A 17,851-nucleotide genomic window follows, 5' to 3' on the forward strand; every position below is an offset into this window, starting at 1 on the left:
TTCAGGGCTGCATCCACTCATGAAGAAAAACCTTGTTCTTCCCACTAGGGAGAACCTCCAGTGGAGAAACGATTTAGTTATCTTATTACTCAGTGTGGAGGAAATAAACTGGTTATTTGGGGATCTGAGTGTTTTGGGGTATGGAAATGAATAAAATTGTCACAGTTCTGACAAGAGATTTAGCAAATAAAATCAACAGTGGGGTGCATTTTAATTTCTGTTTTACTACATAATACCAGAATCTGTAGTGGATTATTTAATTCTGATTTTGGTTTTAATTTTTTTTCTTAAAGCTACTAAGCTCATTTTTCTCTAGTTTTTTATTTTTTAAATATATCAGTTGAATAATTTCTCATTGCTGTGTGTTTGCAATACCCTGAGTTTGTATATGGTTACTATGGCCATAGTAGCCCAAAATAAATAACATCATAGAAAATGAGTGCTCTTCTCAGTGACTTGGAATGAATTTATGAAGAGGGGATATAGAGTACTCATGATCAGGTGGTGAGAAAGAATTCAAACTCAGAAGACCCTGGACAGAGGGAAAAAGGCTGAGAATGATTCCTTGAAAGGCAGTTCCCACAGGCCTTATTCAGCCCTCACTCATCCAAGCTGAGTAACTAACACCAGTAGGAGTTTTCACTAGCAACCTGGCTTAAGGAACTGAGAAAGGGAGTACACTGGACTGGGCTACACTTTAATACATCTTCAAGGAAGTACTTGCTGGATCTTTACTAGTATCTGGGGATGAGAATTGCTAGATGATGTGCGTGCTAGCCAAGGAGCTTATGACATTGCACAAGAGTCAAGGTATTTTAACATGAGCAGCTTTGACTTCAATTCTACTTCTTTTGTGAATTATACTTTTCCCGCTCTTTTTCAGTAGGTAAATTTCAAGTTCAAGGTGTGATGTACCTTAAGGAGTGTCTTGTTTAGTGAAACACAGGTGTGCAGCATGCAGAAAGCATTACAAAACCTATTCTCCCATCTTATAGCTGAAAGAGGTCACTACAAAGCATTATTTGCAAATCAGAGCTTTTCTGGTTATTGGATCAACCCTACCAGTGCTGTGTCCTTCTTTGGGATGCCAAAATCTTGAAAGTGTCTTTGTGCAACTTAGTGCCTTGTTTGAAGGGACTTAAAATAATGGCCTAGCCACTTTGCAAAATTCTGGTGATGAAAAGCAGCTGTGAACTGACTTAATTAACCAGTTAAATAGTGTTTATGGCTGTTTCAGCTTTCTGAGGCAGCAGAGTAGCTGGCATGAACCAAAGGAGAGGCCCAGAGTTGCCTGTCTGAGGTAAAGGAAGGGGGACTTACTGCACAATCTCCTCTTCCCACACTGACAAGGCCAAACCTGGTGTAAATGGGGCCAGGGTGGGGATGCAGCATCTGGTATGGCATGACACTGTCTGCCACACTCAGCTCTGCCTTCACAGCCAGTAACAGCTCAGTCAACAGCAGTTACTTCAGAGGTTTCCCTCAGAGTGAGATTTATTCTTGGCACCCAAACCCAAGTGCTTTCAATGCAGCAAGGCTTGTACCATTTCCAGAATTTCTGCTGGCTGACTTTACAGTTGGCTGGAGGATGCAGGGGAAGTTTCTGTTCAGCTTATGTGGTTTTTGCCATCGTGTCGCTATCTCCTTTCAAAATAACAGTTTGCCTTCTTGACAGGAACGAATAAACTGGCAAGGCAATTCTTTCTTTGCTAATCCCTATCTGGTCTCCAGCAACACTCAAAAATGAACCTTCTCTAATTCCATTTAGGGCTCTTTAGCCGGTGTGTACCACACCACAACAACCCCATGTGCTGCTAGATGACAAGCATGCTCCAGGGGGCCAGGTGGCTACCAAATGGCAGCAAGCATTATTCTGTACTTCTGAAGCTTTGGATAAACCACCATGTGTGTTATTCTCTGTTTTAAGCATTTCCTGATAGCTTCATACATTGCTAGGTGAAGGACATAGCACAGGGCAGATCCATGCACAGGACAAATCCATATGTAGGTAAATATCCTAAATCTTTCTAGCCCTTAGAAGTCTTGGAAAGGGAAGAAAACCTTTTGTTCCAGATACGTGAAGGGGACATATGGATTTGTTGCTGTGATGATAAAGGTGATTTTTTTCTTACATGGCAAAGGCATTTGATATTTGCCCCCAAAGAAAACAGTCTTAAGAACACCTTTTTGTCTTTATTGTTTTGGATAGCTTAGGCTAGTTCTTTTGATTATTGGCCTTTCTGAGTTACAGAGTAGCTCTCCTCCAGGTAATTTAATTACATATATTTGTGACTGGCAATCTGAAAAATAGATCTTTGTATACTATAAGATATTGATATTTTACTCTTCATCCTTTATCTCAAGTTCCTCAAAACAAAATCATTGAGCTAGAGTACTTGTATTTTCGGGCATGAAATAAAGAATAATCTGCAATACGAATATAGTGCTGAAAAAAACAGAACTAAATATCACTCAAATGTCTTTTGAGTGTGAACATACACATTCAGAGAAGTGGCCTGGTTCTGATGTTTGTTCAAGAAAAACAAACAGCTCAAAGGCTGCAAACATCTTGGAAGTACTTCTTTATATTTTGTTTGTTAACTGACACTACGAAGAAGAAAAACTTGATGAAGCAAATGACGTGTGGCATCTTTTGAAGATTGTACTAGGCAATATATCTCAGAGTATTGGAGTGAACAGGGTTTGTAATTAAATCAGCTAAATTAAAGTAATCCCTCTGGGACTAGTAGCCTGAGTTCAGCTGAGGAAAGGAACAGGGGCAGAGTCCATACAGAAAAGGCAGAGTAAAATCCTAAAGGAAGAAGAGCTTTTGAGAGCTCTTTTTGAAAGCTTTCAAAAAAGGTTGAATTTTTAACAAAATTAAGTGAGGCATATGAAAGCTCTTGAAAGAGCCCAACCAAATCCTTGCTGTGAGCAATGAAAGGACATTAATCTCACTGAGCTTTGACCTACAGCAAAATTGGACCATTAAAGCTGAAAGAATCGTATTTTTCCATCATATGCCAGCATGCAAGTCAATGTTCACAGTGCTCATCTAAGGACCGTGGCATGTTGCATCACTCTGTTTTTTTCTGGGGTCCTGTTTTTCTCTGTCCATCATTTTGAGAAAAGCCTTCAAAAAAATTGTAATTTTTTTTCCAAATATGGTATCAATTGCTAAAACTGTTTAGGCGGACATCATAGATTATACTATACATAATACTATTTTTACTAAGGTCTTATTAAGCAAAAAGCCTGAAAGGATGCCCTGGACATCATGTCCTAAGGCGTCAACTTGAAAGCAAGTATAAAGCCTATAACTCTCAGGTACCTTTGAAATGGAGACAGAGAGAACAGATATTGGGAAAAGAACTACTGCGAAGAGTCAAGGAACAACAAGTATCCAAAAGGGTTGTGAACCTAAGGTTAAGCAAATGTATTTTTCTTCACTTTCCCCGTGCTACATCTTGCTTTACAAGTTGCTCAGCTAGAAAACTGTCTATTGATTCTCATTTCCCATGGATAGCAAGAATGGCCATTTTTAAATAAGCTTTTACTAAAATCCTTTTTTTAAAAAGAAGGCTTTTAAAAGTGTTTATTTTAAAATCCGTTGGCCTAAAGTATTTTGAATGTGGAGATCATCAAACATTAATATTTGTTTATAAGGCTGGCATTCAAATCACAAGTAATGAAGCTGATACAGTGCTAAGAATACACAAATGCTGTTTGCTTTGTAAAGCTGTATATAGAATCCAATCATGAGTCCTGGGATGCAGGACAGTCTATCACTGTAAAGCAGTTATTGGTTGACTGTTGAGCCAGCTGTGTTGAATTTGTGTCTTGGAGTGTTCAGAATACCAAAGCATCTTTAAATCTCAGTCTTTAGTTTAGATTAGACATGTAAAATGACAGCACATTTTTTACTCCTTACGTTGTGCTAGTCTCCTGATGCTAGAAGGAAATTCTTGTTGAGATAGTGCAAAAGCAGGTAAGTTAGAAAGGGGAGTGATCAGAAGAAGGGGGTTTTGTTGACAAGCTGCTTGTCTTTCAAAATGCTCTCAGAGAGGGTAACTGCTTTACACACAGGCTGTTGACATGTTGGGAGTGCGAGGTCTGATGCTGTCCAGTTTGAAACAGAAAAAGGACAATTATGTTCTTTTATACATACATTGCATGGTAAAGGAAGTTACATGTATGTAAATAATATGTATGTATAAAAATATAAAATAACATGTTATATGCATGTATAAAATAACACACACTAATGTTAAAGGAAGAAAAATGGATCAGAAAATACTATATAGAATGAAAAGTTTCTCTATATTCAGGCAGTTTTATATATGTATCTTTCTGGAACCAGTTGGTGAATATCTGTACATAGTTTTACTTGGGCTCATATCACATGAAGTCACTTCTCCCCAGGCCACCTTGGGGTGCACAAGAAAGGCTTAGCAAGCCAGCTGCAGTGCAAAGGATAAAGAAGTGCTGGTCTCCTGAGACAGCCCATTGCTTTAGGCAAAAGCCACAATGCCTCAACCTGTTTTTATGGCCTGTCCTACTGAATTATATCTTCTGACTTAATTTTGGAGGCAACAATTAATTCCAGAGGTAACAATCATCCTGTAGCACTGGGAGCCACCCCATTGTTAGCAGTGCCTCGTGTTCAGGCAATACTTTTCACTGGCTGTCTCTGGGCTTCTGTGGCTGCATAGGGGAGGCTGCACTTTAGACTGCCCTGTGCCATAGGGGTCCTGCATGGACACATGCGTCGCAATAGACTGTGTGGGTTTTGCATCCTACTTTCATTTTAAGAACACCTAAGAAAGGTCTTGTAACCAGAAGAGGGACCTGAGTCTATCTTCTGTAGCAGCAGCTCCCAGATAGAAAAAAAAATAAAAATAAATATTCCAATGGCCATTTGAAAGACAAAGAAGAAAGCTCAGACCCTTGAAGATTTCACATCTCGTATCCAGAGAAGTCCCATGTCTTGTTTTGCCACTGCTTGGAACTAAGGAACCAAAGCGGTAAGTGTTGAACCATGCTGAAACCCTGTGGCAGAGGTAAAAGAACAGAAGTGGGAGAAGATCAGCTAAAGATAACTGAGCAGGATATAAAGAGAGAGGATCAGATCTGGGAAAGGTTTCTCAGAGTGTAAAACTCTGTAAATGTCCAGATTTTTTTAAAGCCTAATCCAAACATTTCCTACAGCATGTGGGAGTGCTCAAAACCTCAGCTTCTGACCCAAACTGGCCTGAGAGCTGAGCAGGTATCAGTACAGTATCAGCACATCTAGGGACCAGCCAGTACGGAAATCCTGGAGTGAGGTAATCTTATCCACACACACCTCATAAAGCCTTGCAGGAACCTATCTATCTGGGAAATCAAAATCCAGGCTTAACGATCCTGAACCTTGTTGTGAAGGTCAGTATTTGTGACATGGAATTTCTAATTGTTATCCCAAAGAACTGAGGAAGTCGTATGCATTCTTGTTGAAACCCATCTGGAAAAAGAGACGATAAGAAGAGCAGTAATAACACTGTTTGGATGATGGAGGAAAAAGGAGTATGCTGTAGGTGTCAGGCAGGTTATTTCAATCCAAGTACAGGCCAGGATATGGGAGGAAGCTGTGGCTCCCTGCGGGCAAACCCACCAGCCCGCTCCCCTACAGAGCTGGTCAGAGTCCCATTTGAAAGACAAAGCTGAACAGCACGATTTGTTTCACTAGCAGGATTTCACAGAATGCACCTTGGTTTTGTTTGGTTGCAGTTTGTTTTACACACTGGAATAAAAGCAGAAAAACATTTACACTTCCCTTTTGTAGTCAGATATTCTTGATTGACTTTATACTTCTAGCAGTTAACCTGCTTATATGCCAGGTCTTCATAAGGGGTAATATCTGAAAGAATCAGTCTCTGACTCTTCATGAATTCTGAGCTGATCAGTGGCAATACCTGATGCTCCAAATATGCTCTTGAACTTAAGAAAGTCTATGGGATTGCTTTTTATAACACGCATCTATAAAGGTGAAACCAACAAATTTTTTAAGTTGTTGCAACACACTTTATTTTGTCAGGCAAATAGTATTTTAGATATTCAATTAAATAGCACTATGTTAAACTACATTTTGTTCTTTCTTACACACTATATAATGCATATTCACTGTAATGACAGTTTCATCATGCTAGGAACTTATACACATACCTACACTTTTAAAAACAAGATGTTCTTAATAAAACACGCATTATCTACAGTAACAACAATTGCAAAGAACACATTGTTAGGTCAAGATTTCAGCAAACTTTACAAACTACACAAAATAAAAATAGCCAAAAAAAAAAATCAGTACACGGTGAAGTTCTTAGCAGAGAACATATCTTTACATTTGGTGAAGCTTTGCCTAGAAATCATTCTGCTTTTGTATTTCTTAAGGAATAAAATTATATACATTATTTAGTAATCCTCAAAATAGGAAGTATTAAATAGCACAAACAATATTACAGTCTTAACTTTTGGTGTTACCTACAGTAGAGGGGCTGCTTCAAAGAAATAAAAATTGCAGTTTGCCTTTTCTGTACACTGAGGGCCAAACCCTCAGCTGGTATAAACCACAGTAGCTAAATGGACAGTGAGGAAGTCACATTAGTTTATACCTGCTGAGCATCTGGCTCCTGACTAGTCTATACACAAGGGAAGGCTGCTAAAGCATGGTAGCTTGGACCAGTTACTCACTGACAGAAGCTTATTATATATATGCTGAAGTTTTCATGCAGCAGGAAAAATGTTAGTTTAAGTATAATCCCTTAAACAGTCATACCATAATAATGGTATATGAAGCAGCTTTAAAAATATTATTTTATAATAATATGAAACTCTGAGCTATGCTGATTGTTTTAAAGGAATCCCTTATTGCCAATGTTCTATTAGGAAACAGTGTAACTTTAATTTCTGAGGCTTAATTGGGGGCTACTAAAATATCACTGTAGCTAACCACTGAAAGGATAAATTGTACCATTAAATACCTATTAATCACCATATTCCATCTGGAAACAATTATGATCCTTGCAATAGACATTAATATCATACTAATTTTGCAGTGAATCTGCTGGGGATATAAGAAGAGCATGGCAGCAAAGAGAGTATATGCACTGATGTCATTCCAGGAGGTAGTTCTATTTTATGGCACTCAATTTTTGGTTTGTCACTTACACACTTCAGAAATCAGTCATCCTCAGAAAAATAAAGGGAAGTTTGCTGCACTGAAAGTCAGCTGGGGTGGGGAGAGAGAAACAAATAAAAACCTTATTTTTCCTTAACCATCTCATTTTCCTTTATTTATTTTTTTTTTTTGTAACTCCAAAGTCTGCTTTGCCAGCTCTTGGGGCCAGATCCAAGCTCACCAAGCTCTTCAGTCAAAGAGAAAGTTTCCTGATGGTTTCCATAAAAAGGACCTTAAATACCAGTGGTTACATGTTGTAGAAATATATATTTAGGCCTTGATTAAGGAAAGCAATTAACCAGATGACAATACATGAGCGGGCTGGCATTGTCATCCCCTTTGAAGCAAACAGTAAATACACAATTTAAATTCAAAGAGCTCCCACAATCATCAAAGAGACAGTGTTTAAGTGGTTTGATCAATCAGGGCCCATTTCCCAGCTGTTCTGCATCATGTGGTGATAAAGTGACACTTATAATGATAAAGTTACTGATAAAGTAACTGATAACAGGTAAATACCAGAGTTACCTCCATTGCATTAGATCTTATTCCTACTGGCATAAACCCAGAGGTGTTCTACATGCTGTAGAGTTACTCCCAGAGTATTCTAATAGAAGCAGAATCAAAATAATGCCCAAAGAGTTTCAACAAAGACCCATTAAAATGTTTAAAACTATGTTTTTAAGTACAGTATCCATCTGCTACTGGCTGGAACTAGCAACTTTTAAAAAAAATTTTTTTTTCATCTTCTCTGGATCCAGAAGTCATTTTCACTCTTTTTTTTTTAACAGAAATATAACTTTTAATTCTTTTTTTTTTTTTTGAGCTTAACATAGCTCAGTTCTGAGCTGAGCATTACTTTATATTTTTGTATACTATCATAAAAGATAATGGAATAAACCATAATTTTTCTAAGGTACTCATATATTTTAAATCTATGTTACCTATCTCCTTTACACAGACTCAGTGGCTTCTGGAACACTCTCACAGAGTGAATGAGAAGGATTTGTCCCAATTTTTTGGTATTAGTGTTGCTCAAAACCAGAAAGCGATTAGCTTTTTCCAGCATGGCTTGATGCACATTACTCAACTTTCCATTAAACGTACCGATTAGACCTGATAGCTGCTTCCAAAACAAAAATATTTCTGCATAAATTTTGACCCAAATCCATTATTTATTTTTATTTTTACCTCATTTTTTTCTTTTCCTGATCTCATTTTCATCAGAAAACTAAAAATAACAGGAAATTGTGAATATAACATTGGAAAGAAAAAGGGTACAAAGACTGTAAAATGGAAATGATTTAATTTAAAAATTCTAGTTAAAATATTTGCAACTTTGAGAAAAGAGTTGAAAAAAATAACATTTTAAAATTTTCAAAGATGCTCATGATGTATTTCCACATCGCAGGCCAACTTCAATTTAATCATGGAACAAATTAATCTATAGTATTAATTTCAAAGTAAAACATCATACAGTATACCCACATTCTCCCCTTCAAAAAAAATGTAGTGTAATTCTTTGAAAATAGCTAAAATACCTAAGTCACTTAGGTGTTCAAAACTGTATGTAAAATGAACATTCTTATGTTAGCTTAGTGCCCTTTATAAAGCTATGTAGTGTTGTAGGACACCGTATTTTAATAAAAATCAATATGAGCAGAGATATTTTAAGTTACATTCCAGAACTCATTATTAATTTATTACAACTCATACTATGCACAATAATCAGTGTTTCCTCTCATAAAGTATATTTTTTTGTTTTTCTTCTACTCATTCCTTCATTTGACCTCTGAATGAATGAAACATTTCTATTATGCTTTCCTTGTTTCCTATCAGCATGCATTCATATGATCTGAACAATGAGTGAAAGCTGTAAACCCAATATAGAATAGTAAACAAGGAGAAACTTATGCTCTCAAATGCAGTGCAAGGAAATCTTAGTACCATCTTGCTTTGAGCATGTATCTTAACCCAGATTCTTTCACCAGGAGTCTGGCTGGTACAGGTTCAGAGTTTAAAGGTAATGCATTGATTTTGTAAAACCTTCTGTTCAGCTGTAATTAAATACTGAGATGTTAATGGTGAATCTGGCTTAAGATGAATACCCAGTTCTGAATCTAGGACAGAGCCTAACCTAGTCAGTAAGCACCTAGGGAAGAAAATGCTCTGAATTATTTTCTTTAGTTAAGTTACACTGCATTTTTTTGGGAGACAGATCTTTTCCGAGACTTGTTGGATCTTCATTTATATTTTTTATAAGATTTGCTCAAATTTGTTCTCAATAGACAAATATAAGCCCCTTATAGTGAGGACAAAGTTATCTATTACTACAAAATAAAATTAAGATCCAGGTAACTGATTCCTTCTGTTTCTACTTTTCCTGCTATTGATAAGGGCCTTTAGTTTGCTGTAGTCCCCTCTCATCTTCTGGAGTTCTTCCCTCTGCTGACCTTGCTGTCTGCTGTCTTTGCAGTATTGGTTAATCATCTGCATTTCTGAGTGGCTGAAAGCTCCCACAAAGTCCTTTGGGTGGAACTGCAGCGCTCGCACTGAGCTGGCCCAGGTCCAAGGGGACCATTTGTCAGTCATGATGGCCACCATCTCTGAATCCAGCACTTTGAAGTTAATCTTTGCTAAGGTCTGCTTGAAGCTGTTCTCTGTTGCGATGCAGTGGTAAAGCCCTCGGTCGCTGTCTTGGACAGAGCGAATGAGGAGTCCTTGCTCAGTAGCTATGATCCTCTCATTCAGCTTGACCTAGACAGCAAAAAGTTAGAAGGAACATTTTAGGAAATGTTATGGAACAACAGAGTATTGGACCTCTTGTCGTAAGTCTCTCTTCAAACATCTCTTTCTTCCCTAATGGGTTTCTTAAAAGTACCATACTTTGCTTTTATCACATCCCCCAGAGACCACAGTCACCGCTACTGTTAGGAGAGAAACTACCTCAAGGTAGGTAAGTGTCACTAAAGAATGACTTCAAAACTTTATTCATTACATTGCAATAGACTTGATCAGGATGAAGACAAAGATGCAAACCTTGAGACTACATGAAAGAAGAGTTTTCCTAATGTTCAAATAGCAGAACTGAGGAAGTTAACTTCCATTTGCCAGGGTTGTACCCCTGTGAATGTCTCTTCCAGTACCAGACTGCTGCTGAGACTTGATGGGGGAAAAGTGGACCACAGGAGGTTGAGCTGGCATTGAACACAAGCGGCTGCTAGTTAAATATTTTTACTTGAACAGGTTCCTGGGGCTAACTTGTGAAGAACTGTGTCTGCACTGCAGAGTCTATAGTCTGGTATAAACATTTTCATCTCAGTGGACTCAGGTGGGCCTTAGCTCACTGAAAACCAAGAGCAATTTTTCTATTCTCCTATTTCCTTCCTGGCTTCAGACTCTGGACAGTCCCAGGAGATGGTCAAATCATCTGAAGGAAGCAAGGTACCACAGCTTCTTGAGTTATGATCTGACTATAAATGATTGTGCACATGTCCCTTTGCATATCAGCTGTGAAATAAAAATTGCTAATTTAACCCATTCTGACAAAATACCAGTGCTGGTACTTTTATGACTGATTTTTCTATTTTGCCACTGCACTTTGCATTATACCCGAGTCTCTTTGGAATTCATTTATTTATTTCTTATGCTGTTCTGTTACTGTAAACTTTTGTAGACATTGCAGAGGTAAGACTTCCAGAAATCTGACAGCTTGAAATGTAACTAACCCATTGATTGCTTTAGTTTGTCTTGCATTGATTACAATACAGTTATTGAATATATGAACAAGAAGGGAGATGTTCTGCTGAATCATAAAATCATAGAATAGTTAGGGTTGGAAAAGACCTTGAGATCATTTAGATCCAGCCCCCCTGCCATGAACAGGGACTCCTTCCACTAAAACATGCCATGCAAGGATTCGTCCAACCTGGTCTTCAACACTTCCAGGGATGGAGCATTCACAATTTCCTTGGGCAACCCATTCCAGTGCCTCACCACCCTAACAGTAAAGAATTTCTTCCTTATATCCAATCTAAAACTCCCCTGTCTAAGCTTTAACCCATTACCCCTTGTCCTGTCACTACAGTCCCTAATGAATGGTCCCTCCCCAGCATCCCTATAGGCCCCCTTCAGATACTGGAAGGCTGCTATGAAGAAGAGAGTTAAAGAATTGCACCTAAATTGGCAGGACATGATTTAAGTCTTTGAACTGTAAGTGAGAAAAACAGCATGAAAGCCTTGAAAGTTCTCTCTGATTTTGGAAAATGGCCTGATATGAGAATAATGCTTTTCAGTATTTATAATTTATCAACAGACGCTGTATTATGTAATAGGTTTTCTTGAAAGATGTACTTTTTTATTCATATAGTAACTGCCTTGGATTTGAAATGGATTTTTCCCCTTTTATATTACTTAAGGAAGGCACATGCCCCATAAACAATCATCCTGTGTATTACAGTGCTGAAACTTGAGAGCCTTAGAAAGTGCAGTAATGGAAAATGTGATTGCACCATGGTGGGGAAATGCTTTTGTCAATACGTGTTCTTAGCCTGGACTAGTTTCTTGCTAAAGAAACCTTTTATATTTCTCCTGCTTTTGCCTTTTATCTCTTCAGTAGCATAGAAGGGCTACTGCATTCTGACTTCTTCATGAACTTTATACAGTTTATTGCTTTTATGCCTATTTCCTTGGATCAATAAGAAGTCCTGAGTGCTCCAAACCTTCAGTTTGCAATTAATAACGTGTGAAGGAAAAAATCATTAATTAATTCCCTGACTTTAAGGGCTAAAAAGAATTTTGTAATAGCTGTTCTGATCCGATAGAAATCACTAGGCCTAAGGAAAGTCCCATCTATACTGAAGGGCTTGCCCCTTATTTACATGAGTGAAATGCTGATCATTGTCCTGCATTCATACAAATTATCCAGCTTTACTGTAGCTGGGTTGTCTGATGAAAACACAAATGTTGCCTTACTTTGGTTTAGGGAGCAGAGCTGATGTTGACACACGATTAGCAACTGCTCATTTTGCTCACCTCTTTCCTCCTGTCATTGTCTTTCTGTAGCAGCCATTTAATAGAAGCCTGGGGAGATTTGGGTGTACATTCAAGAAAGGTGGTGTTGTTTTTCACTCCATACTGAACTACTTCTGCAGCATTTCTGTATGCTAGAAAAAAAAAGAAAACAGGTCAGGATACTATGAACGGTAATTTTGATACAGAAAGCAAGTATCTCTTTGCAATAGATGTAAAATATTTGCAATGCAGGTAAAATGAAGTATATCTGATCTTGGTATTGGCCAATAATAAGTAATTTAGGACACAAAATTCTCAAAGAAATTAAATGTGAAGAAGCATATCCAGTTCCAAATAGTAGTGTTTTCAAACTGACATGGTCTGTTCTGAAAAAAAACAGGATACCTGGGGGCTCTGCTGATGGGATAACTGAGCTCAGGGATATTGTTCCCTGAAATGATCTCATTCTCTACTACTACAAGAACGCCTGTCTAGAACTATCCAAAGGAGAATGAAGCTTTTAATACATTTCTTCACACTTCAACATTTACGAGCTGGGGGAATATGGTTGTATGGCTCAAAACGCAGCAGCATGCCATAAAAAAGGCTGTATTTCAGCTGCGTGCAGTATCACAGGGAGGCGAGAGAGGGCGGATCTGGCTTCCCACTCCGCCGCTCTTACAAAGCAAGGAAGGGACTTGGCTCTAAATCTGTGGTGCAGTGAGTACGTAGGCAGGCCAGCAACAAAGAGCAGGACAGATTTATAGCAGCACTCCAGCAACACCTGGGCAAGTGCTGAGCATATGTCATCGCTTAGACTTGTTGTGCCCCTTTACAGTCTCAATAGATGAACAACTGGCAGTTACTGATAGAAACTTTTAGATGCTCATTGCTTGGTATAAAGCATAATGTTGGTCCTGAAAACAATACAGTTCCAGAGTTAAAAGCTGACATCATATATGCAATATATATGATGAGAAATGAGCAATGGATGCCAAATATTATGAGAAATGCAAACACTGAGAAGTCTGCATGCCTAAAACCTGACTCTTTTTGCACAGTCCTTAGACTATTTTCCTCCCACTCTATCTCCCATTCTTTTCAGCTTCTTTCATCAGCTGATATGTGAAATTAGAATCTGTTCTGCTAAAGGAAGGAGACATTGCTTGGTTCTATTCCTTCAAGTTTTTTAGCACATTTATCAGATTGTACCACAACCAGTTGTACCTTTTAGGGGAATAATGTAGAAATGCTTGTATTCAAAGACCATAACCTGGCAAAGCATCTGTCTGTGGGCTGACCTGTCTGTAGCAGGGGAACACTGAGAATCAGAGCTGTAACACAGTGTTATTTTTATGCACACTGGAACTAGGTGTACCACAGAAAGGCATTTTTACCTGTTTTATTGATCGGTATATAACTTCTTGCCTAATCCATACTACTATATATATGCTAAAAAAAAAAGATTGAGAGAATACAAATGCTTTTTTCTAATGGTCATAAGGGCTAACAAAGTATTAATCAGAACATTTAAAAAGCAGTCATACAAGCCCCTTAGTTCTTGATATCTATTTAAAAATTGCAATACGCCAAAAACACTGAATTTATGCATGCTGAGAGCTCCAAGACATGCAACCTATACTGTTTAAAGACTTAATTTCAAGATTTTGGTTCCCCATGAACTCGGATGATTTCTTGCTATTGCCTGATTCTCTAGTCTTTTGTCCATTAGATAGATATCTTTTTTCCCCCAAACATAGTAATTTTGCTATAAATGGTTTTAATTATATTTTAAAAAAAGTCTAAGTTGCTGTTTCTTTTAATCTTTTTTTTTTCCACTGGGGAAACAATTGCCATCTACCTATGCTATATGCCACTGCTGTCATAAAAACATCCTTTATGAAGTTGCTGAAACACATGAGCCTATAAATACATCCACAGTAAAAAAAAAAAAGGAGAATAAAGGTTGGAAAACAAGAGACCTGTTTCTCAAGACAGTCAAGGTCTAAACATTTGTCTCCCCATAGCCCAGAAAGCAGACATTTGACATTTTCCATTTTCCACCTCAGAAGAGGAGACACCCACCCTTGGGAAAGAGCGGGTGAGTGGTCACAGCACATGCCTGCAAGGCAGGACACACAGCTCAAGTTACTTCATGATTCTGAGCCTAAGCTTTAATATGGATCTCAGAGCTCAGGTGCATACTCTAACAGTGGGGTCATCTTTTGTAATTACCTGCTCAAGCTGTTCAGCTTCATATAAATGACCTAATACTGAGTCATGGGGAAAGACCCTCTGGCACTGTAGACTGGCAGCTAGAGAACAATTAGCCATGATGGACCTACACCCAGCTAACTGTTGTGGTCTGTTTTGATTTAGGAGATTCTTCTGAGACTGTTTCAATGGAATTATTATTAACTGAATCTTTCACATGTAACTCTTACAGCATTGTTTCAAAAAATTCAATAAAAAATGTACCATCAGGTCTAGTTTTTGGTCTCCAGATGGTACAGGTGAGAATGCATTTCAAAACACCTACTCATAAACAGAGGTGAAAGGACAATTCTCTAATGTGTGCCCTTAGTTTCATTGCATACATTGCCACTGTCAAGCTCACACATGCATGTGGCTGAAGAGGATTAAGATGCCTTTATTTATGTGCCTATTATTAATACAACTTTGGCCATATTTGACTGGTGTCCATCAGCCTGGAGAAGGTGGTAGCTGGGAGGTCAATGTTGACTCCCCTGTACAGACATTCCATGCCAAAAGAGTTGCCCAACTCAAAGGAATAGACTTTGTAAAAAGATTTGGAATTGTTTATTTTCCCAAGTAAAGGGAGAAGGGAATAATCACAGCTCAAAAGACAGGCTATGATGAGCTAGAACCTGCTCTTTGCTGAAAGATGTGCTCCAAAAATCAGTATCACGTCAAATGTTCAGAATAATTCTGAGGTCCAAGAATTAAATGCATGAAGAAGTATGCACTAATAAACACTGAAGGCATTTAGAACTAGACAAGCCCTCAAATTAACTGGACCTTTTCGTAGTAAACACTGTCAGCTTCTTATTTGATGTATGCTGACCTATATATTTCATGGTTCATCATTTTGTCATATATAGGCAAGTTTCAAGTAACTACAAGGAAAAATGCTAAAATCAAAACAAAACTCAGACTTGGAAAATAATTATGCTTTACCAGTAAACCACACAGATAATGTGAGTTATGATGAATCACATAAAGGAAAGCCATGTGTTCTTTATATAGCATGAGGATCTCCAAATTACAGTACCTTTCAGGTTGAAACCTCGGCACTGAGTCAGAGGGTTTCCATGTCTCACGTCTTGCCTACGACTTCTCCTGAAATATATTGTAAAAACAAAGTGTTATTCCAGGACAGTTATACTGTAAATAAACGTTCTTTTATTTTTTGTTTTGTCTGGGTTTTTTTTCTGCTATCAACAGTTAGGGACAGTTCATGACCTATTGGTGTTCTTTACTCTTCACAGGCTTGCTAGAGTGAGGATACTGTTAAAGTGAATAATCAGTTTGATGAAGTTTATAAAATGGTTGTAATTTTAGGAAGTAAAGTAGTTTTGTAAAGGAGGTATAGAAAAAAGGTTAAGAGGCGATGCATGAAATACACATTGGTTTACTGTGGCGAGACCTAACACTTAAAGCCAGAACCCCCAGCTGGTTCTTAAGTGCAAACAAGCACCTAAGAATGAGATGCGTGAGTGACAGTGTTCATATCTAATGCACCAAAAGAACATGATGATATAAGGCATGTGACCACCTTGATTCTAGCAGGCACATTATTTTTGGTGCCTGTAGCCACCTTGGTAACAGAGTGAATTGAAATATAAATCCAGACTGGTAGAGAGCTAAGATTCAGTTCTGTCCTCTACTTGAGGTTATGTGACTATTTCCAAAAGATACTCAGACTCACCAAGTCTCAGAATGTAATTCTAAATGGGACTTCATTATATTATTTGGATGACAGATGCAAAGTCACAGTTTTGTAATAAATGAGCTAAGGAGCTCACTGGGGTTGAGAATACTGTCTTTTCCATCCTCCTCAGCTAGAGGGGCATAGCTCACAGAATTCAGTGCATGAAAATTTTCTACCTGAACATTTATTGTTAAGTTATATCTTGTTTGCTGAATATTCTGTAAGGTGGTTCAATATTTAACAAGTGAAACAAAAAATGTATTGGTGATTGTTGGAAATGGATGCTTCTGGGAAATGTAACAGCTGTATTCTGAACTATGCACTTAGTGACTCTCAGGAACACATGAAAAGCCCCTGGAGGTCCAGTACCACTGACTGAAGGGTGATGCCCCTACGGCCACATTATACCAGCTACTGCACAAACACCCAGGCATAGTGTTTATAACCCTATGTCATCTGATCCTTCACTGCATTGTTTTAAAAGGAAATCTCTGAAAGGTGATGTTTCAAAGGAGTAATTTCTGACATTCCAAGTATATTTTTCATGTTTACCATCAAAAATATCTCATCTTATGCCTTGGGATGTTAACCCTTGTGAGCTATTTATAAGAGTGAAAGGAGACAAAGAATTGTTTCTAAGTGAATGCCAGGATTACTGTGCTACTGTGAACATTGTGAACTGCTCCACACTCAGAAATGGCATGCTGCTTTCATTAAGCAGTTCTGAAAATGAAAACTTACAGTTTCATATTTATAAAACAAAAAAGGTTGAGAAGGTGGTGGTTAGAAAATAAATACGGTCTGGTGTTTTGAGGTAAATCAATGTTGGATGAGGAACCATGAGTAATCCATGTGAGACAGAAGTGTCAAAAGAAGCAAAGAAACAAATATGTCCAGCAGATACTGCTGTCTAGACTATGGGATTTGGCTCTTATTACTAATGTTTTCTCCTTCATAATCTTTCTTGTTAGATAAAGGGACAAGTAATTTCCTTCACATATGAAAAACGGATTATATTTTTCCATACATTTTTAGGTTTTTGTTTTGTTTTGATCTAAAAAGCAAATTGCAAACAGAATGTCAGCAAGAAAGCAAGCCTCAGTGGAAATAACCCCTGGTGTATATAATAACGATGGTAAAAAACCCCTGGAAACTGCACAGACAGGGTACACCTGACTGCTCATTATATCTTTCAGCAGCTGTTAGTGTAGGAGTTAGGTGGCCTGAGACTTAGGGAATTTTCTGTTCATTCCTCCCCCTGTCTTCTGACCTTTGTTCCATGGACGAAAATAAGTTTGCAGACTGGAGGCTGAATATGCTGCGTGAAAGCAGTAAAAGCACCAGGTACTTTACCAATTGCTACATGGACAGGTTGGGCTTTACCTTTTAATCTCAAATAGGGAATGAGTCAAGAAAATTTTGCAATAATGCAGTAACTGTCTTTAATCCCAGGCGGTGACACTGCCATCAGCTGGCTGGGTCACTGGAGCAGAGTTAAGCTTTGCCTGTTTTTGTCTACTGTCTCCCTCCATGTAGGCAGAGTAAAGCCTGTTAATTGTATCTGGTCTTCTGCATCTGCAGCTCAAGTGCAGGCAGTGAACACAGGGACACATAGTGAGTAAAGCTCTGGTGTACATCTGAAAGGTTTGTCTCCTCTGCAGTAATACCTC

General features: G+C 38.1%; 1 protein-coding gene across 1 annotated transcript in view; it reads right to left on the minus strand.

The window, feature by feature from the left end:
* Positions 1-6,037: 6,037 nt before the first annotated feature.
* The window catches only part of SEMA3C (semaphorin 3C), a 122,402-nt gene continuing 110,588 nt past the window's right edge, over positions 6,038-17,851 (minus strand). The window contains exons 16-18 of the mRNA XM_005148381.4: positions 15,522-15,589; positions 12,251-12,381; positions 6,038-9,973 (exon numbers count right to left, since the gene is read on the minus strand). Coding sequence (XP_005148438.1) covers positions 9,560-9,973; positions 12,251-12,381; positions 15,522-15,589 — 613 coding nt within the window. The 3' untranslated portion in view covers positions 6,038-9,559. The remainder of the gene's footprint in view (positions 9,974-12,250; positions 12,382-15,521; positions 15,590-17,851) is intronic.

The sequence above is a fragment of the Melopsittacus undulatus genome, chromosome 5 (assembly GCF_012275295.1).
Source record: "Melopsittacus undulatus isolate bMelUnd1 chromosome 5, bMelUnd1.mat.Z, whole genome shotgun sequence".
Taxonomy (NCBI): domain Eukaryota; kingdom Metazoa; phylum Chordata; class Aves; order Psittaciformes; family Psittaculidae; genus Melopsittacus; species Melopsittacus undulatus.